Source organism: Brassica rapa, chromosome A08, assembly GCF_000309985.2.
Source record: "Brassica rapa cultivar Chiifu-401-42 chromosome A08, CAAS_Brap_v3.01, whole genome shotgun sequence".
In the NCBI taxonomy this organism is placed as follows: domain Eukaryota; kingdom Viridiplantae; phylum Streptophyta; class Magnoliopsida; order Brassicales; family Brassicaceae; genus Brassica; species Brassica rapa.
This window is the reverse complement of record NC_024802.2, coordinates 22,819,817-22,846,575: the sequence shown is the minus strand read 5'-3', so window position 1 is coordinate 22,846,575 and position 26,759 is coordinate 22,819,817. Positions and strand designations below refer to the sequence as shown.

General features: G+C 37.6%; 8 protein-coding genes across 12 annotated transcripts; 6 read left to right on the top strand and 2 right to left on the bottom strand.

The window, feature by feature from the left end:
- Positions 1 to 142: 142 nt before the first annotated feature.
- Positions 143 to 3,782, top strand: LOC103836654 (gibberellin 2-beta-dioxygenase 6-like). Its single transcript, XM_009112952.3, has 3 exons — positions 143 to 1,701; positions 2,892 to 3,237; positions 3,416 to 3,782. Exons 1-3 carry the CDS (start codon positions 1,301 to 1,303, stop codon positions 3,659 to 3,661), a joined length of 993 nt encoding a protein of 330 aa, XP_009111200.1. The 5' UTR covers positions 143 to 1,300; the 3' UTR covers positions 3,662 to 3,782.
- Positions 3,783 to 4,076: 294 nt separating this feature from the next.
- On the top strand, positions 4,077 to 6,117 carry LOC103836653 (cytochrome c oxidase assembly protein COX11, mitochondrial). Its single transcript, XM_009112951.3, has 8 exons — positions 4,077 to 4,256; positions 4,379 to 4,497; positions 4,662 to 4,965; positions 5,070 to 5,122; positions 5,222 to 5,294; positions 5,393 to 5,497; positions 5,588 to 5,668; positions 5,779 to 6,117. Exons 2-8 carry the CDS (start codon positions 4,427 to 4,429, stop codon positions 5,935 to 5,937), a joined length of 846 nt encoding a protein of 281 aa, XP_009111199.1. The 5' UTR covers positions 4,077 to 4,256; positions 4,379 to 4,426; the 3' UTR covers positions 5,938 to 6,117.
- A 112-nt stretch (positions 6,118 to 6,229) lies between these two features.
- LOC103836652 (putative pentatricopeptide repeat-containing protein At1g02420) lies at positions 6,230 to 8,303 on the top strand. Its single transcript, XM_009112950.3, has one exon. The coding sequence runs from the start codon at positions 6,289 to 6,291 to the stop codon at positions 7,765 to 7,767; it is 1,479 nt and encodes a 492-aa protein (XP_009111198.1). The 5' UTR covers positions 6,230 to 6,288; the 3' UTR covers positions 7,768 to 8,303.
- Positions 8,304 to 8,520: 217 nt separating this feature from the next.
- LOC103836696 lies at positions 8,521 to 10,982 on the top strand. The gene is made up of 2 exons (XM_033277677.1): positions 8,521 to 9,966; positions 10,067 to 10,982. The coding sequence occupies exon 2, from the start codon at positions 10,087 to 10,089 to the stop codon at positions 10,795 to 10,797; it is 711 nt and encodes a 236-aa protein (XP_033133568.1). The 5' UTR covers positions 8,521 to 9,966; positions 10,067 to 10,086; the 3' UTR covers positions 10,798 to 10,982.
- Positions 10,983 to 11,842: 860 nt separating this feature from the next.
- On the top strand, positions 11,843 to 17,572 carry LOC103836650 (ABC transporter B family member 11). Of its 3 annotated transcripts, none has more exons than XM_009112948.3 (11): positions 11,843 to 12,287; positions 12,696 to 13,000; positions 13,089 to 13,143; positions 13,236 to 13,411; positions 13,520 to 13,741; positions 13,842 to 14,080; positions 14,191 to 15,847; positions 15,936 to 16,202; positions 16,274 to 16,537; positions 16,622 to 16,921; positions 16,992 to 17,345. In XM_009112948.3, the coding sequence occupies exons 2-11, from the start codon at positions 12,704 to 12,706 to the stop codon at positions 17,343 to 17,345; spliced, it is 3,831 nt and encodes a 1,276-aa protein (XP_009111196.1). In that variant the 5' UTR covers positions 11,843 to 12,287; positions 12,696 to 12,703. The 3 variants fall into 3 exon arrangements, with proteins under 3 accessions (XP_009111196.1, XP_009111197.1, XP_018509384.1); XM_009112949.3 differs by lacking the exon at positions 11,843 to 12,287 and adding an exon at positions 12,347 to 12,608; XM_018653868.2 differs by lacking the exon at positions 11,843 to 12,287 and having other exon boundaries at positions 12,704 to 13,000; positions 16,992 to 17,572.
- Positions 17,573 to 17,731: 159 nt separating this feature from the next.
- On the top strand, positions 17,732 to 20,205 carry LOC103836649 (ATP-dependent Clp protease proteolytic subunit 5, chloroplastic). The gene is made up of 9 exons (XM_009112947.3): positions 17,732 to 18,009; positions 18,085 to 18,225; positions 18,307 to 18,415; positions 18,515 to 18,607; positions 18,695 to 18,740; positions 18,830 to 18,902; positions 19,417 to 19,451; positions 19,550 to 19,638; positions 19,784 to 20,205. Exons 1-9 carry the CDS (start codon positions 17,891 to 17,893, stop codon positions 19,976 to 19,978), a joined length of 900 nt encoding a protein of 299 aa, XP_009111195.1. The 5' UTR covers positions 17,732 to 17,890; the 3' UTR covers positions 19,979 to 20,205.
- A 901-nt stretch (positions 20,206 to 21,106) lies between these two features.
- Positions 21,107 to 24,725, bottom strand: LOC103836647. Of its 3 annotated transcripts, none has more exons than XM_009112943.2 (7): positions 24,362 to 24,725; positions 24,199 to 24,270; positions 23,312 to 23,379; positions 22,992 to 23,133; positions 21,988 to 22,065; positions 21,492 to 21,587; positions 21,107 to 21,324 (listed from the first exon to the last, which is right to left on the bottom strand). In XM_009112943.2, the coding sequence occupies exons 1-7, from the start codon at positions 24,491 to 24,493 to the stop codon at positions 21,244 to 21,246; spliced, it is 669 nt and encodes a 222-aa protein (XP_009111191.1). In that variant the 5' UTR covers positions 24,494 to 24,725; the 3' UTR covers positions 21,107 to 21,243. The 3 variants fall into 3 exon arrangements, with proteins under 3 accessions (XP_009111191.1, XP_009111192.1, XP_009111193.1); XM_009112944.2 differs by having other exon boundaries at positions 22,992 to 23,130; XM_009112945.2 differs by having other exon boundaries at positions 22,992 to 23,115.
- Position 24,726: 1 nt separating this feature from the next.
- Positions 24,727 to 26,628, bottom strand: LOC103836648 (equilibrative nucleotide transporter 8). The gene is made up of 2 exons (XM_009112946.3): positions 26,145 to 26,628; positions 24,727 to 25,891 (listed from the first exon to the last, which is right to left on the bottom strand). The coding sequence occupies exons 1-2, from the start codon at positions 26,626 to 26,628 to the stop codon at positions 25,203 to 25,205; spliced, it is 1,173 nt and encodes a 390-aa protein (XP_009111194.1). The 3' UTR covers positions 24,727 to 25,202.
- Between the last annotated feature and the right edge of the window lie 131 nt (positions 26,629 to 26,759).

Here is a 26,759-nt window from a genome sequence, read left to right as displayed (position 1 = left end):
AAAAAGGTTAGAGATGGGTTTTTTAGTAAATTTGCACGTATCCCATTTTAGTTTAGTAATTAAAATTTAATATGAGTCATTCTAGTCATTTTTAAATTAATTAGAGTCATTATAAGTAATTTCTCTTAAAACTATAGTTGTAAAATTTAATATTAACTTTGCCAGACTTATCAGTATCAAGCATTTATGACCGGACTACTATGTATTGACATGGATTTTTAGATTTTTAGAATATGATTCTTAGCATAATATAAGAACCATCTCTTAACTTTTAACTAAAAAAAATAAGAACCAACTCTTAAATAAAAGTTTTAAGAGACGATTCTTAGTTTTTCAGTTAAAGTTAAGAGACGGTTCTTATATTACGCTAAGAACTCCACCCTAAAAACCCCCAATAAACATGGCTTGAGAGCATGATTAACACTCGTCTCTTAGTCGGGGTTCTTAACTCATGATTTAATCTTTTTTTTTAAAAAATTTTGACTAAGCTTTTCTTAGTTAAAATATAAAAAAAGGTTAAGAATCGTCTATTACTCGAAACTAAAAATCTCAGTTAAGAGATTGGAGCTAATCATGGTCTAAATTAGTCATCAACTGGTATGCTTATACTATTCATGCGTTTGTTTTGTAATACTGCATACCAAGAAATCAATATTATGACTAACCAAACCCGTAATTTAAGGCTATAAGTGCTCAATCTTTAAATTATCTGAAGAACTAAACATCAACATCTACTACTTTTCTACACCAAATTTTAATCTACCCAAATTCAATAATAACTAGGTCGTCAAATGTAATAAAATGCTAAAAAAAAAATTCATAGATCTAATTTAAAAGTGTACCTAGCTTGAAAATAAGATATTTTTTGGTCCAATTGAAAATGAGATTTTAAGCTGAATATATACATATTTTTGTAATACACATTCTTACAACATTTTTTTGATGGAGTTATATGCATAACTTATAGACAAAAAAAATTATGACAATAATTTTGTTTTTGAAAATTCGACCGTCCCCATTGATTGCATGCCCACCTTACGCGATATGTATGATGAGACGATTACTTTTATTTTCCCCATTTATTAACGGTATGGCAACCATAGCATTACTAGAAAATCGAAAATTGCTTTAACTAAAAATAGTTATTTTATCCAAACCTACCTTTCATCTAGCGCTTCTCATACACTATATATACATTACTCTTCTGTATCGGGTTATTTCATATCAAAACCTCCTGATTTCGTTATCTACTAGTACTTGTTTCTTTTAAAAAATTGTTTTCGTTTGAAAATAAAAGGACATGGTTTTGCCTTCTTCAACACCGTCTCTAACCACCGGAAAGAAGGCGAAAGCCTCGCCGAAATGTAACTTCCCTGTGATTGATTTCTCTTCACTCGACCGGTCAAAACTATCGGAGGAAATCACGAAAGCCTGCGAGGTTAATGGGTTTTTCAAGGTGATAAACCATGGAGTTAAACCGGAGATAATTTGGAGATTTGAGCGTGAGGGTGAAGAGTTCTTTAATAAACCGGGCACGGAGAAGCAACGAGCCGGTCCCGCGAGTCCATTCGGTTACGGATGCAAGAACATCGGGTTTAATGGAGACTTGGGTGAGCTTGAGTATCTTCTTCTCCATGCAAACCCAACGTCTGTCGCTGATAAATCTGAAACTATCTCACATGATGACCCCTTCAAGTTCAGGTATGTATAACAAAGTTTGTTCCTTTTTGGTATTTATTACTGGTTTTGAACTAACTCTAATTTGTAAAGTTATAAAGATTTATATATATATATATATTGCAAGTAGATATAATGGTAACTGGACCTAGTTTATTTCCTGCCATACAAAAAGAGACGAAAAATACATATTAAACGTTTGCATTTATATATATCATGATAATGCATGTCTTTATCCATACGTACATCATAACATTTTAATTTTATATCTGAAAAAAAATTAGACAAAGTTATACAAAAAAAAACAAATTAGACATAACCCACATATACTAATATTTCAGACAAACAAACCATAAGACACGGCTTTAAATTATTTATTTTTTGAACAACGACACGGCTTTTAATTATTATCAGTCTTTGCTCCTTTATTATTATTATATTATACTATAGTATTTAATTTAGTACAAATAAATAATCGTACCAACCTAATGCCGGTTCACCTGATAATTTGTTGTAATCATTAATCTACGATGGTTGGATTTTGTTCTTGGTTCATAGTATATTGGCATGTGGTTACACGTAGAATGCCAACACTTGTTTTCCTATATTAAGCCTTTCTAATGTGAAAGTGCTTTTGCAACCTGGACCGCGAAATGGTTGATTAACTGAAATTATATAATTTCCCCCCTAATTTGGTGGCATAATTTTTTGTATACTACAATATACTGTATTTATCAGTTTCTTTCGTAGTAGTCGAAATTTAAGATATCTTTCTAGATAATACTACTTTCTTGTAAAATTCAGTGATACATTATGATTTGTTTTGTGGGAAAATAAATATATCTCGAAATAGATTATTATTAATTTTGGGATGAAGATTATACACACACGTGACACGTCACAAGTGATATAATAATTGAATAGACTCGGTCAATAAATGGACGATTGTGCATGAACACAAAAACACTTGGGGACGTCAAAGAATCACGATTCGAAACGTCAATAAATCAAGATTTGATCTGTTATTCATTCTTCTTGTTCAATAATTAAAGTGACAACCTGTAAAAAAGAGCGTAGGGTCCCTCACTTTCGAACATTCCTCTGACCATGCCTTTCCTTTTTCTCTGTTATTGATATCTATCACTACATTTGCTCTCTGCGTCAGCAATTGTTGAGCGTGCTGACTAAATGCCACGTATATTTTACTTTTGTAGCTCGGCCACAAACGATTACATACGCGCCATTAAAGATCTTGCATGTGCGATAATTGATCTAACGGCCGAGAATTTATGGGGCCAGAGATCTACCAAGGTGAGTGAGCTAATCAGAGATGTCCGTAGCGACTCAATCCTGCGACTGAATCACTATCCACCCGCACCGTACGCGCTGAGAGGCTTTAGCCAAATAGGTTTCGGGGAGCATTCTGACCCTCAGATCTTGACGGTGTTAAGATCCAACGACGTAGATGGCCTTGAGGTTTGCTCACGTGACGGCTTATTATGGATCCCTGTACCATCTGACCCTACATGCTTCTACGTGTTGGTCGGTGACTGCCTTCAGGTAATTTTAAAACAAAGTTTCCATTTTTAGCAAGTTCTTAAAAACAATTAATTATTGTTAAATCGTATTTACATTTTTTTTTAAAAATAAGGTCAATTTCCCTCGCATGCAATAACTAACGTCACAAATTAAGATTGTGTACTTAATTTTCTAATTAATATTGTTAAAAAAATAATAGGCATTGACGAATGGGAGGTTTACTAGCGTGAGGCACAGGGTATTGGCGAACACGGCAGGAAAATCTCGAATGTCAGCGATGTATTTTGCGGCACCGCCGTTAGATGCAATAATATCACCGTTGCCGGAAATGGTATCGCCGGAGAATCCACGAAGATATAATACATTCACATGGGGTGACTACAAAACAGCTACATACTCTCTCCGTTTAGATGTACCTCGTCTCGAGTTCTTCAAAACTTCATAAGTATTATGATTGTTGGTTTGTTATACAAAATACTACACCATGTAAATGTATAGTTTTACACGATAAAGTATTAATAAGTCACAAACATCAGTAGTATGCAAGTTATTCTTTTGAACGTAAACGGCGATTGACTCTTGTAATAATATCACAGTAAGGAACATGACTGCCATGAGAAATGTGTCCATGAAACGGCGAGGCGTGTCGTGGTAAGATGGGTGTTGGGCTTATAGATGTGCGAAAACAAAATAATCAAAATTGATGGAATGTATTATTGACGTTAGGTGTGTGTGTTTATGAACCAATTCTAAATTTGGATCTAACCCAATGGCCAAATACTCTATGATGCACTGTTGTATTGATGTTGTATATCTTCCTAATTGGGCCATCGGCATAACAAAGTGGGCTTACAATTAAATTGGACGCATGTGAGTGAACAAAAATTGAAAAGAAAGGGATTATCTTTTTTATTTCTTTAGACAGCAGACAAGTCGTTGTTTGAATAGTAGGCTTTATTGTGTGTATGGTTTCATTTCATGCGACGTCTTTGATATCTCAACCGCCAACGTAAATCGCGAACGCCGTCGTTCGTTAACCGGTAAGTCTTCTTCCCTTCTTCCTCACTCTTCCTGGCATCGTCGAATCGATCACGATTGGGAAGTGGACAAAACAAGTTTAGTTTTCAAAGTAATATTTTCTGAGTTGGTGTTTCTCGTGCAGATTCGTATTTTTGTAGTGTCGATCGATTGAAACCATTCCGACTCGGCCATGTCATGGTCCAAGGCATGTAGAGGGACTCGATTTTCTTCGTATTTAGAGAACATTCATCGAACATCGAGGTAAAATGAACCCCCCCCCCCCCCTGAAATGCATATTAACTGTTTGTTGAAATTCCTCAGCGAAAGTTGTATCTTTTTTTATTTGCACTTGTTATCATCATCAACCTAAGATTCGTATTAAATTAAGAGTTAGTTAGTTAAGCTTGTGAGAGATGCCTGTGTAGGACTGTGCCTCTTGTTCCGTGCTCTCGTTATGGAGCTTTTAATGGCAATCATCATAATCTCCCAAGCAAGAGAGAGCTTTGGGGAAGCTCATCTTCGTTTTCCCACTCTAAATCCATGTTACTTGGTGGTGGTGCTCATCGCCAGTATTCTACTCACTCGATAACAGAAACCAAATCGAAGAAAATGCTCTACTATCTCACTGCTGTTGTCTTTGGCATGGTTGGCCTTACTTACGCTGCTGTGCCTTTGTATCGAACATTCTGCCAAGCTACTGGTTATGGAGGTACTGTTCAACGCAAAGAGGTATATTTTTTATATACAAGTCAAACCATTTCTCTATTCCTTTCACGATTATTCTTAGTCTCTGTCCTAATCTTTTTTTTTTGGGACTCATACTACTACTACAGACTGTCGAGGAGAAGATTGCTAGACATTCAGATTCTGGCACCGTCACTGAAAGGTGGTGTTAAGGGACCCATTCATAAACCGTCTTCTTTTTGGTAATATGTGTGTATGGTGAAGGTGCTAGCTTATTAGTCACTTTTTGTGTCGGAAACAGGGAGATTGTGGTGCAGTTCAATGCTGATGTTGCAGATGGGATGCAGTGGAAGTTCACTCCAACTCAAAGAGAGGTTTGTTTAGACTTTATATATAAGTCAAGAAGAGTATTGGTGATTTGTTAATGTAGGTGTGTGTGTGTATGTCTTGTGGTTTTGGAATTGTGTTATAGGTGAGAGTAAAGCCTGGAGAAAGCGCACTCGCCTTTTACACTGCTGAAAACAAAAGTTCAGCCCCAATAACCGGAGTCTCCACATACAATGTCACTCCCATGAAGGTTTAAACAATATATTAGCCTTGGTGAATTGACTATCAAGTGTATCAATTTCCCTTAATACATCTTTTCGTTGGTTCTCGGAACACACAGGCAGGGGTTTATTTCAACAAGATACAGTGTTTTTGCTTTGAGGAACAGCGACTTCTTCCTGGAGAACAGATTGACATGCCGGTGACTACCCTTTCCTTCTTGGCTCTGCTTGATATATTCCTTGAGCAAAATCAAAGAGCCCACTAAGACCTTCATCTTTCTTTATCTTTTTCGTTGTAAAAACTGGGCAGGTGTTCTTCTACATTGATCCTGAGTTTGAGACTGATTCAAGAATGGACGGAATCAACAACTTGATATTGTCTTACACGTTCTTCAAAGTGTCCGAGGAAACTACTAGTACAGATTCAGTCGACAATAAAAGCTCAGTTCCAGTTCAAGAAACCAATTAAAGATGGCATGTTTTTTTGAAGTGAAGAAGAAGAGTCTCCCTCCTTTCCTTGAGTTAAAAATAAAAAAAAAAATTCCATAATGGGAAAATTGTTGGTTAGTAATTTGTTTTGTGCTGCAGTTATGTTGAAGGATACAAGGGAACATATGATATTATTAATTGAATATTTGCTTGAACAAAATCAAATATACAACATAAGAAGGCAACATGTGAAAGAGTGAACGGGCCACAGGTTTCATGAGAAAGTAAATTGGGCTTTCTAGATTTGTCGACTTAGAAGACCAGTTGCGGTACTTTTCGATAGGGTTTTAGTTTTGGATCATCATCATCTTCTCCATTCCTTGCTGAAACGATGATGATAGTCAAGCCGCAGTGTGCTTCTCGCGTTCCTCCCAGTCTCCGTCGCTCTACATCATTTCTTCAGAGTGTGGCAATACATTCTTCGGATGCGAAGAAGCTCCTGCCAGACGACGACGCGGAAACTGTTTACCGGATGATCAATGCCTCAAATCTGCAAGGAGAGTTGAAGGAATCCTTGAGCTCCAGTGGAATCCACTTGTCGAAGGACTTAATCGATAGGGTTTTGAAAAGAGTTAGGTTCAGTCACGGAAACCCTCTTCAAGCCCTGGAGTTGTACAGGCACGCTGGTGCTCGACGAGGCTTTTACCACTCCTCCTTTTCTCTCGACACGATGCTCTATATCCTCGGTAGAAGTCGGAAGTTCGATCAACTCTGGGATGTTTTGTTTGAAGCTAAGCGAAAGGATCCGTCTTTGATTACGCCTAGGACGATGCAAGTGGTTTTAGGCAGAGTGGCTAAGCTGTGCTCCCTCAGACAAACCGTTGAGTCTTTCTGGAAGTTCAAGAGATTGGTTCCTGATTTCTTCGACACTAGTGCTTGTTTCAATGCTCTCTTGAGAACTCTTTGCCAAGAGAAGACTATGACTGATGCTAGGAATGTGTATCACTCTTTGAAGCATCAGTTTCAGCCTGACTTGCACACTTTTAACATACTTTTGTCTGGCTGGAGATCATCTGAAGAAGCTGAAGCTTTCTTCCAGGAAATGACCAAAGAAAAGGGGCTCAAACCTGATGTGGTTACCTACAACTCCTTGATTGATGTGTATTGCAAGGACAGGGCCATGGATAATGCTTACAAGCTGATTGATCAGATGCGGGAGGAGGATGTAACTCCCGATGTTATAACTTACACTACCATTATTGGCGGTTTGGGGTTAATCGGCCAGCCTGATAAAGCTAGAGAGGTTTTGAAGGAAATGAAGGAGTATGGGTGTTATCCTGACGTTCCTGCTTACAACGCTGCTATAAGAAACTATTGCATAGCCACGAGGCTCGGGGATGCAGATAAGTTGGTGGATGAGATGGTGAAGAAAGGTCTGTCCCCCAACGCCACTACTTATAATCTCTTCTTCCGTGTTCTTTCTTTATCGAATGATTTGGGACGTTCTTGGGAGCTGTATGTGAGAATGCTGGGGAATGGGTGTTTGCCAAATACTCAGTCTTGTATGTTCTTGATTAAGATGTTTAAGAGACACGAGAAAGTGGATATGGCGTTGCGGTTGTGGGAAGATATGGTGGGAAAAGGTTTCGGTTCTTATAGTTTGGTTTCGGATGTGCTTTTGGATTTGCTCTGTGATTTGGCTAAGGTAGACGAAGCTGAGAAATGTTTGCTTGAGATGGTTGAGAAGGGACATAGACCGAGTAATGTCTCTTTTAAAAGGATCAAGTTGTTGATGGAGCTAGCAAATAAGCACGAAGAGGTTAGTAATTTGAAACAGAAGATGGCTGTTTTCAGTACAGAGATTCAGTGATGAAAAATCAGGACATTCTTCCAGTGTTTTCCAAGAGCCAGTTGAGTCCTTCATGTATAATGCCATTGTACTTGGCCGAGTCTTTTTTGTTCAAGTCTATCAGATGAAGTCGAGGAACCATTGTTAGAGTTTAGGAGTTTTGCAGAGGTAGGTGCGGAAGAAGAAGATGACAATCATAACATTTTCCGAGAAGAAGAAGATGGATGAGGCATAGATGAAAAAGTTGCAGACGTTTGGATTCTGCTGAAACAGGCAGCGGATTGGTGGTTAAAACTGTACCAGACGCTATTGATGGCATCTTTTTGCTCTTATAGAGAGAGAGAATTTTCGAACTAATCAAATGGTAAACATAGATTTTATGTAGTTTTGCTTTGCCAAAGAGAACAGACTCTTCAGGACCAATCTCACTGTCTCCTGGTTTTTTTTCCCCTGGTTTCTTCTTTTAAATACTACTACACTTCACACAAAGTTTGTTGGCGTGTTTAGACAAATCAGCTAAATTGAAAAGAAAAGAGAGAAAAACTCTGTTTGCGTGACTTTTAGATTCTTGTTGGTGTGTTTTGTTCCTATTGGGGTTCAGTCAATCACGGCCAAAACTTATGGTTGTTTTTTTTAGTTCGTCTTTGTCTTGGTGACCTTAAACCAGATTCTGTGATGAGAGAAGTAGGGAGCAGCTCAAGTATGCGACACCGAAGTATGCTTTCATTTTATGGTTAGCTATAAAAGGGAGGCTTGCGACTGGAGATCGTATGATACGCTGGAATGGGAGTACAAACACATCTTGTGTCTTATGTACAGAGCCACTGGAAACGGTTGAGCACTTGTTTTTTGAGTGTTCTTACTCAACGCAGATTTGGGGAGTTTTGATGAAGGGATTATTGAGAGATAAGTTTACAGTGAGTTGGGAAGGATTGATGAGGATTATGAGAGATACAAGAAGGAAGAGGATGCATTTGTTTCTTATCAAGTACATGTTTCAAGCAACCGTGTACATGATCTGGAGAGAACGTAATAGAAGAAGGCATGGAGAAGCTGAAGCTCCAGCAGGGCTTTTGATAAAACTGCTTGATAAGAATATGAGAAACAGGCTCACTCTAGTGCAAAGGGGAGGGGATAAAGAGATTGGAGAAGGAATGCAACATTGGTTCAATACAAGATAGAAGTTTGATGCAATTTAAAATAGGAGTTTCATTTAAAAGTTTGCTTTCATTATAGGAAAAGTATACAACTCTTGTAACAAGGTTTTTTTCTTTTGAATTAAATTTAACATTCAATTCAAAAAAAAAAAGAAGTAGGGAGCTCTCTAACCATATATTATACACAATAAATTTAGAATGTTTTAGATAATTTCAGATACAAAACTGCCATCAGAAAAAGCAAAAGAATGTATTAAAAAAATTTAATGAAGGTAAATCAGCTGATTAGAAAAGCCACTTAAAGGCCTAATTGTTAAAAATGTACAAGTCCAAGCCAGAGCTTTGTATTAGATAGGGTCCATATATAACAAATGTGATAGCTTAACAATGATAATAAGAGTCGTCCAAAAAATAAAGATATCTGGACATAAAAATACGGACGACGTTAAAAGTAGTCATACAAGTTTAATGCAAGCGCGGCATGGGAATTGCGGCCCCCACGTTTACAGCGAATAGATTCAGTTTGATTTTCAAGATAGTAAAAATATTCTCATGTTGTAGTCAGCGTCATGTGTGATGTGTTTGTTTGAACACTGACGCAAGCAGTGACGGTGCAGTTAGTTCGAGTTGCTTTCATGACTTGGGGGGATTTTACATTTCATGTCTATTAAGAGAATAAATACTCATATTAACATCTTCTAAAACCCCTCTTTACTCTCTTTTCTTTGAACTGATCCCCTCTTTACTTAGTACTAGTATTTTATTTTTACTGTTACATTTACATGAAATCTTTAAGTACGTATAGTTTCACACAAAATGATTTTTTCTACATTGTATAATGTATACAGTTACTATATAGGATTCTGAGATTTTTCTTAGCTTGCATTTAATCACCCACCTGCAAGTTGCAACATTTTATATTAACCTGTGATTTGAATATCTGACATGTGATTTCTATAATTATTAGATCAAATCGTTAACATTTTTTATTTTCCCTGGTCTTATTAGGAGTAGTCAGCATTCAAATTTACTTTTTCGGCACATAAACATTAACTTCTATGAGGTTGGTTTGGTTACAAAGCTATGATTAACTTTTCATGTGATGCTTACATGCCCGATCGCAAAACGAGTGTGGAAACTTGCCCCTGCTTTGTTTGTTCCAGGCCCGGAGGTATGTGGTTCAATGGACCAGCTACTCAAAGGATGCACAAGAATGATCAATCTTCCTCCAACTGGACAAACTTCGCCCTTATACCCGTGGATTTTATGGGTTTTGTGGACAAGTAGGAATCAGTTCATGTTCGAAGATAAGTCTTTTTCCGAATCAGAGATGATATGTAAGGCGCTTAAGCTGGCAAAGGAATGGCAGTCAGCCCAACCTCAGCACAAAGTAAACTCTGTTTCGCCCAAAGACTGTCAACCACCGAACCAGTACCCACGACCCCTGCAGGTACCTCAAACCGCTATCCTCATCTATTCAGATGCGGCCTGGAATAGCACTACCTGTGACAGCGGTCTGGGATGGGTTGCCACGGACAAAAGGGGAGCTGTTATGTTCCAAGGATCATCATCTCGCCGCTATGCTGCATCAGTCTTGGTGGCTGAAGCACTGGCTCTAAAATCAGGCCTACAGCAGGCCGTTTCATTGGGGTACAAGGACGCAGTTTGTTTATCAGACTCTCGCTGTCTAGTTGGCCTCCTCACGGAAAATGTTTCTGTGATCTCAATCCAGGGACTGCTCCATGACATATGCGTGTTGAGCAAGTCCCTAAACTCTATCTCCTTTAAGTTTATCTCTAGAGATTTTAACTCGGCTGCTGATAGTAGTGCGAAAAATGCTCTGTTTGTGCTTTCTAACTCAGGCTGTGGGATGGGAAACTCTGTAGTCGGCTAATGTTTTTTAAAATTTTAATGAAGTATGGTTTAAACAAAAAAAAAAAAAAAAGCTATGATTAACTTTTATTTTATAATTATTGGACTATCATGACATGTGTTCCTTACTACGGAAGACAATATAGACGGACGAATGATTATAATCAATCACTACTTGTATAATATCAGTCAATGCTTGAACATAGATACTAATATTTATATACTGTACATACATTATTATGACAATGGAGTTTATCAAAATGTCTTAGCGGCCAAGAAAATGAATGTATACACTCTTGACTTCTTGAGGGTTGATTTATGTTTTACTGCAATATATATAAGTTGACTTTTAGCTTCGTTTTCTTTTTGCTAATTAACTTTTAGCTTCGTTGCCAAGGAAGTAGCCAACTTCCTCAAAAGTGAAAATTATCTCTATCCTCCGTAATTTTCATCTTAGACCGCTTGATACTTGCACACACTGATAATTCAAAGCAAGTGGCTCCTTAATAAGCAGAGTATTTGATCATGATTTATGTTTAAATGACTAGTGCTTTAAGAATCTTTCCCCCGAAAATAACAACTACTAAGAGCATTTTCAATCTACTATATTTCTTACTCTAAACTAATGATTAAACTTTACTTTATTTTCGAATCCATAATAGAATAGAAATAGATTTAATTCATAAACAGAATAATACATTTATTTATTTTTGTTCATTATTCATTTTTTCAGTTCAAAATAAGTAGAATTCAAGTAAACTACATTTCATATGAAGTTACTTTAAAATATAGAGTTTTATATTTCAGATACTCTAAGTGAAATCATATTTAGTATGTGCTATAGTCTAATATATATTAAAAGTGTTTCACTTATCTCCAATCAGAATAGTTTAATTTGACAGCTAATAATTTTTGAAACTGAATTAAACATATGTATATCCCTAATATATGTATATATTATGTGTTGATCCGATAAAATTGAATTTATCGGATATATATATATATATATATATATATATATATATATATATATATATATATATATATATATATATATTAGATCAGATAAATTCAATTTTAGTATGTTCACTAAAATTCTGCATATAAAGCCCCATGATATTATTTGAATGTACATAAATAGTTTAAATTTCAAAATAAAATATTTCTTCTTAGGAGGCATAGGTAGAATTTTTCTTGCGTTTGGTTCAAGGAAATAAAAACATCAAAATGCATAATTATGAGGCTTTTTGACCGATCGAGACGGTGAGGATTAGTTTAATGAAATCACACTCCTCCTTGCTTCTGAAGCAATTTTTTCACAGAACCCAAAAAGAAGAGTTGCATAAATGGCCAAAATGCTTTTTAGTTTCTGCAGATACAAATTGGAATCTTTAAAAGAAGAAAGTTGAATAAAATAAGAACTAAATCAAGTCTTTTAACAACTTCAAGACAACTACACGGTTTTGTCTCGCGTCAAGTTTTCAAAATCTTTTGCTCATCTCAGATCTTCAGGTCCGTTCTCTTTTTAACTTCTTCATTCATCTTTAATTTTCTAATTGAGTTGCGTATTTAAGTATGATCCCTGAATTTTCGGGTAGTACAAAACGTGTGACTCCTTGTCCCATAACAGACTTTTGTTTCATTGGGGAAAACTCTTTGGATTGTAATTACAAAAAAGGAGCAGATTCTTCTTTTTTCTGCACAAGTGGGGTCTTTTGGATTCACATTGGCAAACTCTTTAGGTTTCTCTAAAAAAAGGATTCAAATTGTAAATGTTTTCCTAAATTCTCCAACTTCTCAGCCTTTTCTGGTTTTTAAGAAAAAGTCAAAAAGGTGCCTTCCTTTATAGTCATTCTTTCTGTTATTATATACCGTCGATCTCCATCTGTGTATTCGAACTCTTTTTCTTTTCTCTACCAGCGCCGAAAATGAATCGTGACGGCGCCGGAGAAGGCGACTCTGTTTCACACGAACCTTCAACTTCCAAAACTCCCAGAGAGGGAGGAGAAGAAGAGACAAAGAAGGATGAAAAGGCGAAGACAGTTCCCTTCTACAAGCTATTTGCATTTGCGGATTCCTACGATGTTCTCTTGATGATATGTGGCTCAGTTGGAGCTATGGGGAATGGTGTTGGTTTGCCTCTCATGACATTGTTGTTTGGTGACCTCATTGATTCCTTTGGACAGAACCAGAACAACAAAGACATCGTTGATGTTATCTCAAAGGTATGTCTTGTTATAACAATAAAAATATCAAAAAACTTGATTATGTTCTTGGTTTAATAAATAGATAATGTTTCCTCTTAATAAATAGGTTTGTGTGAAATTCGTCTACCTTGGAATTGGAACACTAGGAGCAGCCTTTCTTCGTATGTTTCTCCACTGCACTTTTACACACAAAAAACAAACAACTCAGGAACAGAAGTTTTTAACTGTAATTTTATTTTTTTTTTTTCTGTAGAGGTGGCTTGTTGGATGATAACGGGGGAGAGACAAGCGGCGAAGATAAGAAATATGTATCTGAAAACAATTCTGAGACAAGACATTGGATTCTTCGATGTGGAAACAAACACAGGGGAGGTTGTTGGTAGAATGTCTGGTGATACTGTTCTTATCCAAGACGCCATGGGTGAGAAGGTAAGCATAGAAAATTCCTCTATATATTGCAAAAAAAAGGAGGCTTATATATATATATAAATATAATGACTCCATCTGTTTAAAAAGTTTTTTAATTGAATATTGCAGGTTGGGAAGTTTATTCAGTTGATAGCAACGTTCATCGGTGGATTTGCATTAGCTTTTGCTAAAGGATGGTTACTAACATTGGTTATGTTAACTTCAATACCTCTCCTGGCAATGGCTGGTGCAGCCATGGCTATTATAGTCACTCGAGCTTCTTCTCAGGGACAAGCTGCTTATGCCAAAGCAGCTACTGTTGTTGAACAGACTATCGGATCTATCCGAACGGTAATAACACTCAACTTCCTCCTTAGCTAGCCTACATGTAAATAAATAAATAAATAAATCTTTAACTTAGATTTGTTTCTTCATTTTTTTTCTCTTAAAGGTTGCATCATTTACGGGAGAGAAAGAAGCGATAAACAAGTACAAAAAGTTCATAACATCGGCGTACAAATCAAGCATACAACAAGGATTCTCGACTGGGTTAGGACTGGGAATAATGTTGTTCGTGTTATTCAGCAGCTATGCTTTGGCTATTTGGTTTGGTGGGAAGATGATTCTCGAAAAAGGCTATACCGGTGGCGCTGTCATCAACGTACTCATCATCGTCGTCGCCGGTGCCATGTAAGTGTTATAAACCCCCAAAGGCAATCAATCACTTGTACATATCTTCTGTTTGAATATAGATAATGTATTTTTTTTTTTTGTGACATACAAATGCTCTGTTTTTAAAGGTCGCTTGGACAAACATCTCCATGCGTAACCGCATTTTCCGCGGGTCAATCCGCAGCGTATAAGATGTTCGAGACGATCGAAAGAAAGCCTCTGATTGATGCTTACGACTTAAAGGGGAAGATTCTTGAAGACATCAGAGGAGACATAGAACTTAAAGACGTTCATTTCAGCTATCCAGCTAGGCCGGATGAAGATATTTTCGACGGGTTCTCTCTGTTTATCCCGAGCGGCGCAACAGCCGCGTTAGTAGGAGAGAGCGGAAGCGGAAAATCAACCGTTATCAGTTTGATCGAGAGGTTTTACGATCCGAAAGCCGGACAAGTACTAATCGACGGTGTTAATCTGAAAGAGTTTCAGCTGAAATGGATCAGAAGCAAAATCGGGTTGGTCAGCCAAGAACCGGTTCTGTTTTCGTCGAGCATCATGGAGAACATCGCCTACGGGAAAGAGAACGCGACGATTCAAGAGATCAAAGCGGCTACGGAGCTAGCAAACGCGGCCAAGTTTATAGACAAGTTGCCTCAGGGGTTGGATACGATGGTGGGAGAGCACGGGACGCAGCTCTCTGGTGGGCAGAAACAGAGGATAGCGATCGCGAGAGCCATTCTTAAAGATCCGAGGATACTCCTTCTCGATGAAGCAACGAGCGCGCTCGACGCGGAATCAGAAAGAGTGGTGCAAGAGGCTTTGGATAGAGTGATGGTTAACCGGACTACGGTTATCGTCGCGCATCGGTTAAGCACGGTTAGGAATGCTGATATGATTGCCGTTATTCACCGCGGGAAAATGGTGGAGAAAGGCTCGCATTCCGAGCTGTTGAGAGATCCCGAGGGAGCTTACTCGCAGCTCATTCGTTTACAAGAGATTAACAAGGACGCCAAAACATCAGATGCTGCTTCCGGATCGTCTTTCCGGAACTCGAGTCTTAAAAAATCAATTGAAGGATCATCTTCTTCGGTTGGAAATAGCAGCCGTCATCATTCTTTGAATGTAGTAGCCTCAGGACTAGAACGTGGTGGTGGTAGCAGTAGAGCAGGCCTAGAGGATAAAACAGGAACTGAGGCTCAAGAACCGGTCCCAAAAGTGTCGCTAACCCGAATAGCTGCTCTGAATAAACCGGAGATACCGGTTCTCCTTCTAGGAACCGTAGCGGCAGCAATCAACGGTGCTATTTTCCCGCTTTTCGGGATTTTGATATCAAGAGTCATCGAAGCTTTCTTCAAACCGGCTCACGAGCTCAGGAGAGATTCAAAGTTCTGGGCGTTAATATTTGTAGCTCTTGGAGTGGTTTCCTTCATTGTCTCACCCACTCAGATGTATCTCTTTGCCGTTGCTGGAGGGAAACTGATTCGACGAATACGATCCATGTGTTTTGAGAAAGCGGTTCACATGGAGGTCGGGTGGTTCGATGAGCCACAGAACTCGAGTGGGACGTTGGGTGCTAGGCTTTCCGCTGATGCAGCTTTGATCAGGGCTCTGGTTGGGGATGCGTTGTCTCTAGCGGTTCAAAACGCTGCGTCTGCTGCGTCTGGATTGATCATAGCGTTCACTGCATGTTGGGAATTGGCGCTTATAATCTTAGTGATGCTTCCTCTGATTGGTATCAATGGTTATATTCAAGTCAAGTTCATGAAAGGATTCACCGCCGACGCTAAGGTCCGTTTAATAAAACTTATGGTTTAGGTTTATTTTGTTTCCTTGTGGGTCAAGAAACTTATGTGGGGTTGTGGATATGTGAATGCAGTCAAAGTACGAGGATGCGAGTCAGGTAGCGAACGATGCGGTGGGGAGTATTAGAACTGTTGCGTCTTTCTGTGCAGAGGAGAAGGTGATGCAGATGTATAAGAAGCAATGCGAAGGTCCGATTAAAGACGGGATAAAGCAAGGTTTCATCAGTGGATTAGGGTTTGGATTCTCCTTCTTCATTCTGTTTTGTGTCTACGCCGCAAGCTTCTACGCTGGTGCTAGACTTGTTGAAGCTGGCAGGACTACTTTCAACGATGTCTTCCAGGTAAAGTAGCTTTTTAATCTCACTTGTGCCAAATGAAGAAGAAATGGATATTGACCTCAAAATTCTTGCAGGTGTTCTTTGCATTGACAATGGCAGCGATTGGAATTTCTCAGTCGAGTTCTTTCGCACCGGATTCTAGCAAAGCTAAGGTCGCAGCTGCGTCTATCTTTGGGATCATTGATAGAAAATCGAAGATAGATTCGAGCGATGAGACAGGGACAGTCTTGGAGAACGTTAAGGGAGATATTGAACTTCGACACATAAGTTTCACTTATCCAGCAAGACCAGACATTCAAATCTTCCGCGATCTTTGCTTAACCATTCGTGCAGGAAAGGTACTACAATCTTTAGAGAAATGTTGTCACTCAAGTTTTATGAACAGTGATAAATTTATGTCTTCTTGTTTTTTTTTCTTTTAGACGGTTGCTTTGGTCGGAGAGAGTGGGTCGGGGAAGTCGACGGTGATCTCTCTGTTACAGAGATTCTACGATCCAGATTCCGGTCATATAACTCTAGACGGAATTGAGCTTAAGAAGATGCAACTGAAATGGTTGAGACAGCAAATGGGACTAGTGGGACAAGAGCCTGTCTTGTTCAACGACACCATCCGAGCCAACATTGCTTATGGCAAAGGAAGCGAAGAGGCCGCGACCGAGTCTGAGATCATAGCCGCTGCAGAACTAGCCAACGCACACAAATTCATCTCTAGCATACAACAAGTAAGGGAACTAAAAAAATATTCTGCTTTTCAAAGTTTACTTAGGACTCAAGCAATACACTTTTGAGTAGGGTTATGAAACGGTGGTTGGAGAGAGAGGGATTCAGCTATCAGGAGGACAGAAACAGCGCGTGGCTATAGCACGGGCCATTGTGAAAGAGCCGAAGATATTGCTTTTGGACGAAGCAACGAGCGCTCTTGATGCAGAATCAGAACGAGTGGTCCAGGACGCACTTGACCGAGTGATGGTGAACCGAACCACGGTGATTGTGGCTCACCGGTTATCGACTATTAAAAATGCAGACGTGATCGCCGTGGTGAAGAACGGGGTGATCGCTGAGAAAGGAACTCACGAGACGTTGATCAAAATCGATGGTGGGGTTTATGCTTCGCTTGTGCAGCTTCACATGACTGCTTCTAACTGATATATTTTTCTTCTTTTTTTCGGGTTTATGGAAGTTTTTAAGCTATAGTTTTGAGTCAGTTGAGTCAAAACTAAGGTATAATGTATTAAAGATTTTATTTTGTTTTTGATAACATATTTTTGTGGTTGTTATATACAAGTAACATTATGTTATGGCTGTTTGTTTCACATGGCTAATGTTATGCTTTTATCAAGAAGCTTTGTAACATATTTTGTTGTTGTTGTTTATCTCTTTTGTGACGTAGATAACTTTATCTATTAGTCAATCAATGGACACAAAAATTGCATGTGCATTTTAGGACTAATTTTTCTAAATAAATCTTGTTGAAAAAAACGACCGTGACAATCGCGTTTTGTAAGTAGAGAAGCTAAAAACAAAATGCGTTTGCGTGTAAGAAATGTAATCGGAGCTGAAATGGACCCGCCCCAACACTGGGTTAAAACCAGACCCGTCAATAAGAAGAGAGGCTTTAAGTGTTGGAAGCGGAAAAGGATAAGGGGGCCGGAGGAAGTTCATCGCCGGTGACGGAATTGAAGAAGAAGAAGATGGGTCATGCATGCGTCTCGACATCGTCGGCTTCTTCTCTCAGGATTACAGCTGGATTCGTCTCCAATGGCTCTTCCTCTTTCGATTCTCAGAAGCTTTCCCTCCCTCTTCCTTCAAGGTCACTGTTTGTTCTTTGCGATGATATCTCAGGGGGATTTGAAGGAATTTCTTTTTTTTTTTGGTTTGCTTGCAGAAAGACGAACAAGTTAGTTAGCGAGAGAAAGAATTGGAAGAGGTCATCATCATCATCATCATCAACTCGGAAGGCTGTATACTCCGACGGCAATCTCTGGACACCTGCGCCTCCCTCTCCTCAAGGAGTTTGGTCCATAAGGTTATTATACCTTTGACTTTGAGCTTGACCATATCTTCTTCAACTGTGATTTTAGGCTAAATCTGGAATGCTTGTTGGCAGAGATGATTTACAAGTCCCTTCTTCTCCCTATTTTCCTGCCTACGCTCAAGGACCGCCTCCTATGGTTCAAGAGCGTTTCCAGAGTATCATTACCCAACTCTTCCAATATGTATTTCTTTAATTTTTATACTCACTCTCTCTTTCTTTTTTCTTTTTAAAGCTTATCAAAAAGTAATATGTTTCCCTTTTATTTATTTATTTATTTCAGAGGATTATTCGCTGTGGTGGTGCTGTGGATGATGATATGGCCAACATCATCGTTGCTCAGCTTCTTTACCTTGATGCCGTTGATCCTACTAAGGTCAGATTTTTTTATTATATATGACTCAATTTTTATCTCTTCTTCCTCAATGTTTTCCTTAGCTTGCTCCTTTATGTTGTTGGACAGGATATTGTCATGTATGTGAATTCTCCTGGTGGCTCTGTTACTGCTGGTAATATTTACACTTCCTTACCTTTTACTTTCTTTCACTTTTTTTAATCACTCTTCCATCTCTCTCTCTCTCTCTCTTTCGTCCTCCAGGCATGGCTATCTTCGATACTATGAGGCATATCCGACCTGATGTCTCCACTGTTTGTGTTGGTCTTGCTGCTAGGTACCATCCTTTTACTCTCATCATTCTGCGTTTATGTTTTCAGGGTCTTTTCTCAATTGATTGTTTTTTGTTCATTAGCTGATCTTAATGCTTTTGGATACATGACCAGTTTATCATTTATGGTTTTTGGAAAACAACAAAAGCCCTGTTCGTTTGGTTTCAGCAGGTTTCGGCAGCAGCGGCGGCGGCAGCGTCAGCGGCGGCAGCAGCGTCAATGAAAACAGTTGTTGTTCGTTTCGCAGACGCTGCCGCTGCCGCTGACGCTGCCGCATACTATATCGCGACCGCAGGTTTTATCGGCGTCAGCCGCAGGACGCGGCGTTGAGACGCGGCGTCAGACGCAGCTTCCTGCGTCAACGAAACGAACAAGAGTTGACGCAGAATGTTGACGCTGCCGCTGCCGCCGGTACCAGCGGCAACCAAACGAACAGCCCTAAAGTCCTTTTTTCCGTCTAGTTTGTATGGATTGTAATACCTTCCTCTCTTCTGTGTGTTTGTTAATTGTATTGAACAGTATGGGAGCTTTTCTGCTTAGTGCTGGAACCAAAGGTAGTCTCCTAATCCTTTCATTCATACTAAAACATTTAGTTTAAGTCTATCCTTCTCAATATCCCAGATGAGAGCTAACCCTTTTGTCATAACTGCAGGAAAAAGATACAGTCTACCAAACTCAAGGATAATGATCCATCAGCCGCTTGGTGGAGCTCAAGGTGGCCAAACCGATATCGACATTCAGGTCATTCATCAACATCTTCATTTTTCGAATTCATTCCAGCCTTTGTCATAACTTCTTGCAGAGACTAGATTGTGTTGATATCAATTTGTTGTTCTTTTTAAAAAAAAAAAAAAACTAACCGGGCAAATTCATTGTGTGAGAGCAGGCAAATGAAATGCTGCACCACAAGGCCAACCTAAACGGTTACCTCGCTTACCAGACTGGTCAAAGCCTGGAGAAGATAAACCAAGACACTGACCGTGATTTCTTCATGAGTGCTAAAGAGGCAAAAGATTATGGACTTATCGATGCTGTCATCATGAACCCTCTTAAAGCTCTTCAGCCACTTGCACCTGCTTAAGAGCCTCAAGGTAATACTTCAGCTTAGTAGGCCTTTTATGAACTGATGGAAATCAGATTTGTTTGGGATCAAAACCAGTAGTATCTGTGATACATTTATGAAGAACAAAGTAAAGTTTTCTTGCTGTTTGGTTGAATAACATTGGCCTTCAAGGAATGTTTTTACCCTTTGTAATCGAATTATTGGCCCATTTTAATCTCGTTGTATCAATATTCTAGTTTCACACCCTTCTTCATCAAGCCAATGTCAGGAGGCTTAAACACAATCTTGTCTCTCCCTATCCTCACCACTCTAATTCACAATCTGTCCTATAAACCAGAATGCTCCGTTTTCGCATTCCCATCTCTACATCTGCTGGGTCGTTCTCTTCATCTTCCATGCTTGTTTTGTCTTCAGAATCGAAGGAACCATGAGCTGGACCATGTCTATAGATCCATTTTGCATTTACAAAACAGGAAAAAAAAAAGTATTTGGACCAGAAAATGTATCCGGATTAGTAAATATAATATATGCTAGCTGCCAACAAAATGGTTGTAGTTTAGTGGTGAGAATTCCACGTTGTGGCCGTGGAGACCTGGGCTCGAATCCCAGCAGCCACACTTTATTTTTATTTTAACTGGAAAAGGGTATTTATGTTTTTCATAATCTTTAAATCCCCATCGGATCACTACCGTCTACCGTCTAACTCTCCACCTGTCGTCTCTATTTTTGCAGTAGAAAAATCATTAATTCAGATGCCATAATCGATTCCAGCTCCCTGTAGGTGACACAGAACGTGAGACGTGGGATGAACTATGAAGGCAAGAAAAATGTTTTATCCTCTAATTATCAGGGCCCAGCTCAACAGTAAAATGGACTCTGAGGCAAAAAAAAAATTTAAATTTTCAAATTATTATTTTTTCTTTTAAAATCTGATAGATATATTTTTTTCAAAATACTTTAAAAATAAATTTATAAAAATAAAAAATACTTTCTTATAAAAAATTTAGACCCTTTTTTTATTCTTAATATAAAAATACATGTATTTTAAAAAAAAATTAGACTCTTATCTATTAAAAAATAAGGGGTAAGAGATTGGATCCGGGACAGTCATACCGCTTGCCCCTATCTAAACCGGCACTGCTAATTATATATATTGTGGGTTTCTGATTAAAGCTATCTTATGATTCTTAACATAAAAATTTACATTTGCTAGTGGTCAAAGATTCCTATTTTGAAATATGTTTGTTTTCATAAAAAAAGACAAGGTTTGCAGAGGAAAAGAATTAAGCCAAATGTTGCTGTTGCTCTTCCTCCTCCAAACCATGATCTTCTTCTTCAGAGGACAACGCATCTTCTTCAGATTCCTAATAAAATATCCCAACAACAAAAAGTTAACATAGAGACACAGAAGTCCAACTACGTATTGTTACAAGTAGACTAGTGTTACCATTATTTACTAATTTATTCATGTTTTGGTTAAATATTAAACCAAACTTAACCAACTCTGAAATAGATAACTTTGGGAGCTTACGAGGAATTGGTGTCGGAGACTGCTCTGGATAGCTGCGACAGTCCGAATGATAACGAGCATTGGCAATAGTATACCAATGGCCTTCAATGCGAATACCTGCCATTGATTTTCCCATCCAATTAATAATTTTAACTAATACAAACCTATATAGTAATTAAATTCTACTAAGAATATCAAATTTAGCCAATCATTTGTAGAAGAGAAATTCTATTATATAGTCCTTTTTAGTTTATTTTTATAAAAATAGACTTTTAGAAAAGAAAAGGATCAAAAAATGTTTTATTGAAGAGTAAATATGTATTAAGGTTTAGAGTTAAAGGGTTGAGTTTTAGGGATGAGTTCAAATTTTTTCTTAAAAGAAAATTAAAATTAAAATTTTCAAAATAAAAAATGTTATTTTAGTCATTTATTTTTTGGGGACTATTTTTGTGACAAAAACTTAAAAAATACTATTTGAGAGAATTGTCCTTTATAAAATCAATGAAACTCAATTTACCGTGAAAATCGTAAAGGGATACTCGTTGGCTCCATAAACCACATCAAACGCATGCTTTATCAACAAAACCACCGAGAACTGCAAAAAAAAAGTTCATATATTAATTCCAATGCCACGCCATAAAAGAGGTTCCATAAGAATAGATATGTTATGATAGGATATTTCGTCAAAATAAACTTGGTTCGGTTCAATTTGGACATGCATATATAGCTTTAACAAACGCGTTAAAGCTTTGTTAAAGCTTATATGAAACGACACAACATCATGGGCAATATGACCACTAACAACTGTGAACCATAACAGATATTCTGTGGGTTCCAAAAGAATAAAAGTTTTTCTTTTGGTTAGGTGAGAGTCTGACTCTCACCGTGAGACCAAAGGGTTCTCTTATTGAAGGATTATACGTAAGGTTCTTGGTCGACCAAAAAAAACCCACCAAACCTTATATAGCGTCTATCTTTTGTCACGAAGCCTGACCATATCTCTAATCTTCCTTCTTTTTCTTTTACCTAACGTCGTAGATCAGAAGTTGCACGCATGCAGCGTGGTTAAAAGCTTATTAAGCAGTATTTTTTTTGCTAAAAAAGCATGCGTTTGAAAGCTTATTAAGTTGTTTGAAAAAAAGTTGTTTCAAAAATACAATCGATGGTGATATTTACTTTCCATGTTTTCAAAACAAAAAAAAAAATTATTTTTCTTTGAATATTTTAGTACCCCGTTTGTTATCATTTATCAGACAGTCGTTTCACCAGCTTTTGTTTAGAGTTGCGTATAGAAAATAATAACCGAGTGGATGTCTTTTTGTGCGTGGTTAACAATCATGCAAATCTTAAACGTCATGTTTAGTCAATAGTAGTGGTCCACCTCTCTGATTTAGACCTCACGAAACCAAAGGTATTTCTTATAATCTCATAATTTAGTTTAACTAATCATTTCTAAAGCCTACAACTCTATATCTAATTAGTCTGAACTCATCATATTACGTGAAATGTATTAGTACTTACAAGGAGAGCCAAGTATCGACAACAAGAAGCGCCCCTGCCAGCATCAGAGTTGCATTCTTGAAAATCTGATTCAGTTCTATCCACTAATCTTCTATTTCTTCTTCCTTCATTTTGTCTCCTCACTCTATGTAAATTCCCACTTCTCATAAATTAAAAGAAAGAAAAGTTGATTCGTTTTGAATCATAGGAATAATGAAAGTTTAATCTATCTCTCTGCGCGTGGGTGATTTAAATAAACTTGAACAACAAACCTAAAAATGTAACTATAATATTTGAAGCTTAATCCAAACTTTTAAGTTAATTTTGAGAAAATTAATTACCTGATTGTTACTGCTGCTTCAATAAAACGAGATGGTTTTGAAGTTGTGGTATATCCAGGTTTATACTCCTGCAATACAATATATAATTTTATAATGTTAACTCTAACTGCATTAACAGAAATACATATTCTGTTAAATCGATCTTTTTAAAAAACACTCCAAGCAAACCAATTGGAAAATCTAACTGAAAGCTGATTTATCTTTATGACTTTATCTATCGTAAAATTGAAGTGGTTACGTTATAATAAAGAAACGAAATTAGCTGATTAAGACGTCATGTTTTTCAGAATACAGATACATAATATAGTAAATTGCTAAAATCTGAGACTAAAGCGAAGACTTATTAGACCGAAAATATTGAGAACTAGCAAATTAACATCAAAACCGGACAGGAGTGTCTGATGCTTTCTTTTTTTTTTAACTTAAAAATCCTTTTTCATGAAATTCCTAGTTATCCAGCCATGATTAGAAAATAAATACGTGCACAAAAGTTTAATGGGTCCCATAAAACGATGATCCAGTTACCATATCTGTTCCAAACTCATTGAATATGTAGATTAAATAAATAAATAACTCGAATAAGATATGATTAACAGGATGGCATTGGCTCATTGATTACGATATTTTAAAGAGACTCGAATATTTTTCTTTCTGATGATGCAAAAAAAAAAGATTACGGGACACGACACGAAGGAGTATATCTTTGAAACACGTAATTGTCTTAGAATAAACAAACAAGGAGATAACGATCAATTTTTCTTTTTTAAAGACAAGATGAAAACAAATTATTTAAAAACATCAAAGAATCAAATCGTTCCCGAAATAGTAATATTCGAACTTATTGATTTATTTATTTTTTTGAAAATTTGGATGAGAAATGGTCAAACCTGGAGACATATTTCACAAATGGTGTTTCCTTTCTCATCGCACCATCGTTGTATGCAATCTCTGTGCGCAAACTGATCAAACGAAACATCTTTTCATACTGACAAAATAGTTTTACAATAAAGATAAGCTTATTTCAAAATTGAGATGTTGATATTTCGATACCTTGAGGGTGCCTGAGCAAGAACAAGGAGCTTCAAAGTAGCTCTCGGGTTCTTCTTCGTGACAGATTCTGCAGCGTGAGAAATTCGATTTTAAATCGCTACTATCTTCGATGAATAATATTACATCTCCCATCTCTCCGTCTCTGCGTTTGAGTTTAGCGGAAAGGCGCTCTAAGCTCTGCTTTTTTAAAATGTTTTACTCTGTTTCTTGTTTCTCTCAGAGAACAACAACACATGAGAGAGAGAGAGAGTCCAACTTAAAAAGGTCTTCGCGATGAGTTAACTTTCCCTTTCAGTTGTCTTTGTTTTATTTGGATAACATAATATCTATATTCTTGAAGGCCAGTTTTCAAAAAAAAAATAAAGTAATATCTATATTCTTCGTTTATGCTCCTCCTATAATATATCCTCATGTAAGCTGTAATAAGAATTTTCCAGTAATTATTTTACTAATCTTGTAAGATTTTCCCTGTGCTGTAATTTGTTTTGCCTGTTCAGATGACTTGTAAATTCATTTACATACATGTATTACCTATATTGAGTTTTGACAACTATAAAACTTGTTTACTAAAAATCTCATAGTAAAATAACCATGTAAATCAGTCAATGAGTATTTTTAACGGGTGTTACTGGGTTATGTATTTGTAAAGAGATAAATGTTTTATATTTTGTAATGATACTTGGCACAGGAGTTTATAATATATATATATATATATATATTTATTTTATTTTTTTGAAAAAGGGCATTAATCAATTATATTTTTTTGAAAATCATAGTATATATAGTTGTAACACCATTCATTTATAGTTTTATAATGAACAGTTGGATGCAGAGAATAAGTTCAGATGAGCCAGACCCAGCCAAGAACTGAGCCACAAACAAGACCTATTCCTAGAAAAACAACCATGAAGACTGCCGCAAGTTCTGCTTCTGATGCATGGACCGTTTTGGGAGCCATGATCATGAGGACACTAGTGAGATAGCCGTTGGTGAGGCCTAGCATGAACGTCAGAACAACCACTGGCACTTCTGTTCTAAGCCAATGCGGTCCACGTAAACACGCAGAGAAGAGAGGGTAAAAGAGAAGCCTAATGATACAAGCCCAAGTAGCAGATTTTATATTCTGCCATAGGTAGAGGGCGGTGAGCGACTTGCCAACGAAATCAGAGATGTTGTAGACTGTGATGAGCAAAATAGGATACCAACTCTGGAGAAGTTGGGACTTCAGATTCTCTGCTAGAAATCCTGGAAATATAGATAAGGTAACAGTATAGATTATCAGAATACCCGAGGCTGGCCACTTGATCTTCCTCCCAACCATCCATACTGTTAGATTCGAATACAAAGGTTGATGAAGACTAAGGTGTAGTTGCATCACTGGTAACTTGTATAGCACGTTACAGCAAAGGAGGCAGCATAGTAGGATGGTGGAGCTCACTATGAAGTAGCAATGAGCACTGGTTCGCATCCCCTGCGGTGTCTGTGGCAGCGAAGCTTTAGTCGTAATCCTAAGGACCGAAACGAGAATACCTAACAAAAACGGGGGAAAATAGTATAAGATTAAAGTTAATTTTGTTATTTTGAGGCTACTTGTTTAATTATTTATATATACTGAATACTTTCTAAATAATTAATTACTAACAACATAACGATAGCCTTATACATACAACTATTATTTTTTATAAAAAAAAACTAGCCTCAAAATAGTATATATATGGTGGTCAGAATCAAGTACGTAGTATGTGTATAATGCCATTTTTAAATGGAATTAAAAGAGGTTTACCTGAAGAGGCAGTCCCGGCAAAAATTGCTTGCATGTACTGTCTAGGAAGCTTTCCGGCTGAACCGATCAAACTTCCTCCGACCAATCCATCAGCTAAACCACAGAGCACGACTGACCCAACCATCAAGAGATAAGATATATTCTCATTATCTTCACCTTTCCAAACCCAATCTATGATCGGCGACACCATCATGGAGATGATGAACATGGAAAAACCCAAGTTCAACCTCAGTCTATGGCTCAACCTTGTGTTCCAAGTCATCATCAAAACCAGAACAAGGACCGAGCAACTCATGTAAGCCACGGTGAAAGTCTTCTCCACATGCTTGTCGGGATACAAGTAGCCAAAGTAATCAACGGCAGTGATCAAAGCGTTCCATGGTATTAAACTACCAGCACCCAACAAGAAATGGATCACGTACGCCACTCTATAAGCGTCTGCTCTTGTCTCGACTTCATCAACAATCACTTTCTCACCCACCATTCTTCTCTCTTCTCACTAGTACTTTGCAATTTAGGTTCTTGAAAACTTTCTGATGATGTTGGCTTCATTATAAAGCAATGGTGGTGGCGATTTGATTAGATTTGTTGTGATGTTTGGTGGTGGACAGACAC

Bases quoted from the DNA above. Each gene is read 5' to 3' on its own strand.
- LOC103836654 (XM_009112952.3), top strand. From the start codon at position 1,301: ATGGTTTTGCCTTCTTCAACACCGTCTCTAACCACCGGAAAGAAGGCG. The intron at 1,702-2,891 runs GTATGTATAACA...TTACTTTTGTAG, and splicing joins GATGACCCCTTCAAGTTCAG to CTCGGCCACAAACGATTACA. The intron at 3,238-3,415 runs GTAATTTTAAAA...AAAAAATAATAG, and splicing joins TGGTCGGTGACTGCCTTCAG to GCATTGACGAATGGGAGGTT.
- LOC103836653 (XM_009112951.3), top strand. From the start codon at position 4,427: ATGTCATGGTCCAAGGCATGTAGAGGGACTCGATTTTCTTCGTATTTA. The intron at 5,123-5,221 runs GTGGTGTTAAGG...TGTCGGAAACAG, and splicing joins TCTGGCACCGTCACTGAAAG to GGAGATTGTGGTGCAGTTCA. The intron at 5,669-5,778 runs GTGACTACCCTT...AAAACTGGGCAG, and splicing joins GAGAACAGATTGACATGCCG to GTGTTCTTCTACATTGATCC.
- LOC103836652 (XM_009112950.3), top strand. From the start codon at position 6,289: ATGATGATAGTCAAGCCGCAGTGTGCTTCTCGCGTTCCTCCCAGTCTC.
- LOC103836696 (XM_033277677.1), top strand. From the start codon at position 10,087: ATGGACCAGCTACTCAAAGGATGCACAAGAATGATCAATCTTCCTCCA.
- LOC103836650 (XM_018653868.2), top strand. From the start codon at position 12,704: ATGAATCGTGACGGCGCCGGAGAAGGCGACTCTGTTTCACACGAACCT. The intron at 13,412-13,519 runs GTAAGCATAGAA...TGAATATTGCAG, and splicing joins AAGACGCCATGGGTGAGAAG to GTTGGGAAGTTTATTCAGTT. The intron at 16,922-16,991 runs GTAAGGGAACTA...ACTTTTGAGTAG, and splicing joins TCATCTCTAGCATACAACAA to GGTTATGAAACGGTGGTTGG.
- LOC103836649 (XM_009112947.3), top strand. From the start codon at position 17,891: ATGGGTCATGCATGCGTCTCGACATCGTCGGCTTCTTCTCTCAGGATT. The intron at 18,010-18,084 runs GTCACTGTTTGT...GTTTGCTTGCAG, and splicing joins TCCCTCCCTCTTCCTTCAAG to AAAGACGAACAAGTTAGTTA. The intron at 18,741-18,829 runs GTAATATTTACA...TTCGTCCTCCAG, and splicing joins TGGTGGCTCTGTTACTGCTG to GCATGGCTATCTTCGATACT.
- LOC103836647 (XM_009112943.2), bottom strand. From the start codon at position 24,493: ATGGGAGATGTAATATTATTCATCGAAGATAGTAGCGATTTAAAATCG. The intron at 23,134-23,311 runs GTAATTAATTTT...TTAATTTATGAG, and splicing joins GAAGCAGCAGTAACAATCAG to AAGTGGGAATTTACATAGAG. The intron at 21,325-21,491 runs GTAAGCTCCCAA...ATATTTTATTAG, and splicing joins GTCTCCGACACCAATTCCTC to GAATCTGAAGAAGATGCGTT.
- LOC103836648 (XM_009112946.3), bottom strand. From the start codon at position 26,628: ATGGTGGGTGAGAAAGTGATTGTTGATGAAGTCGAGACAAGAGCAGAC. The intron at 25,892-26,144 runs GTAAACCTCTTT...CGTTTTTGTTAG, and splicing joins TGCCGGGACTGCCTCTTCAG to GTATTCTCGTTTCGGTCCTT.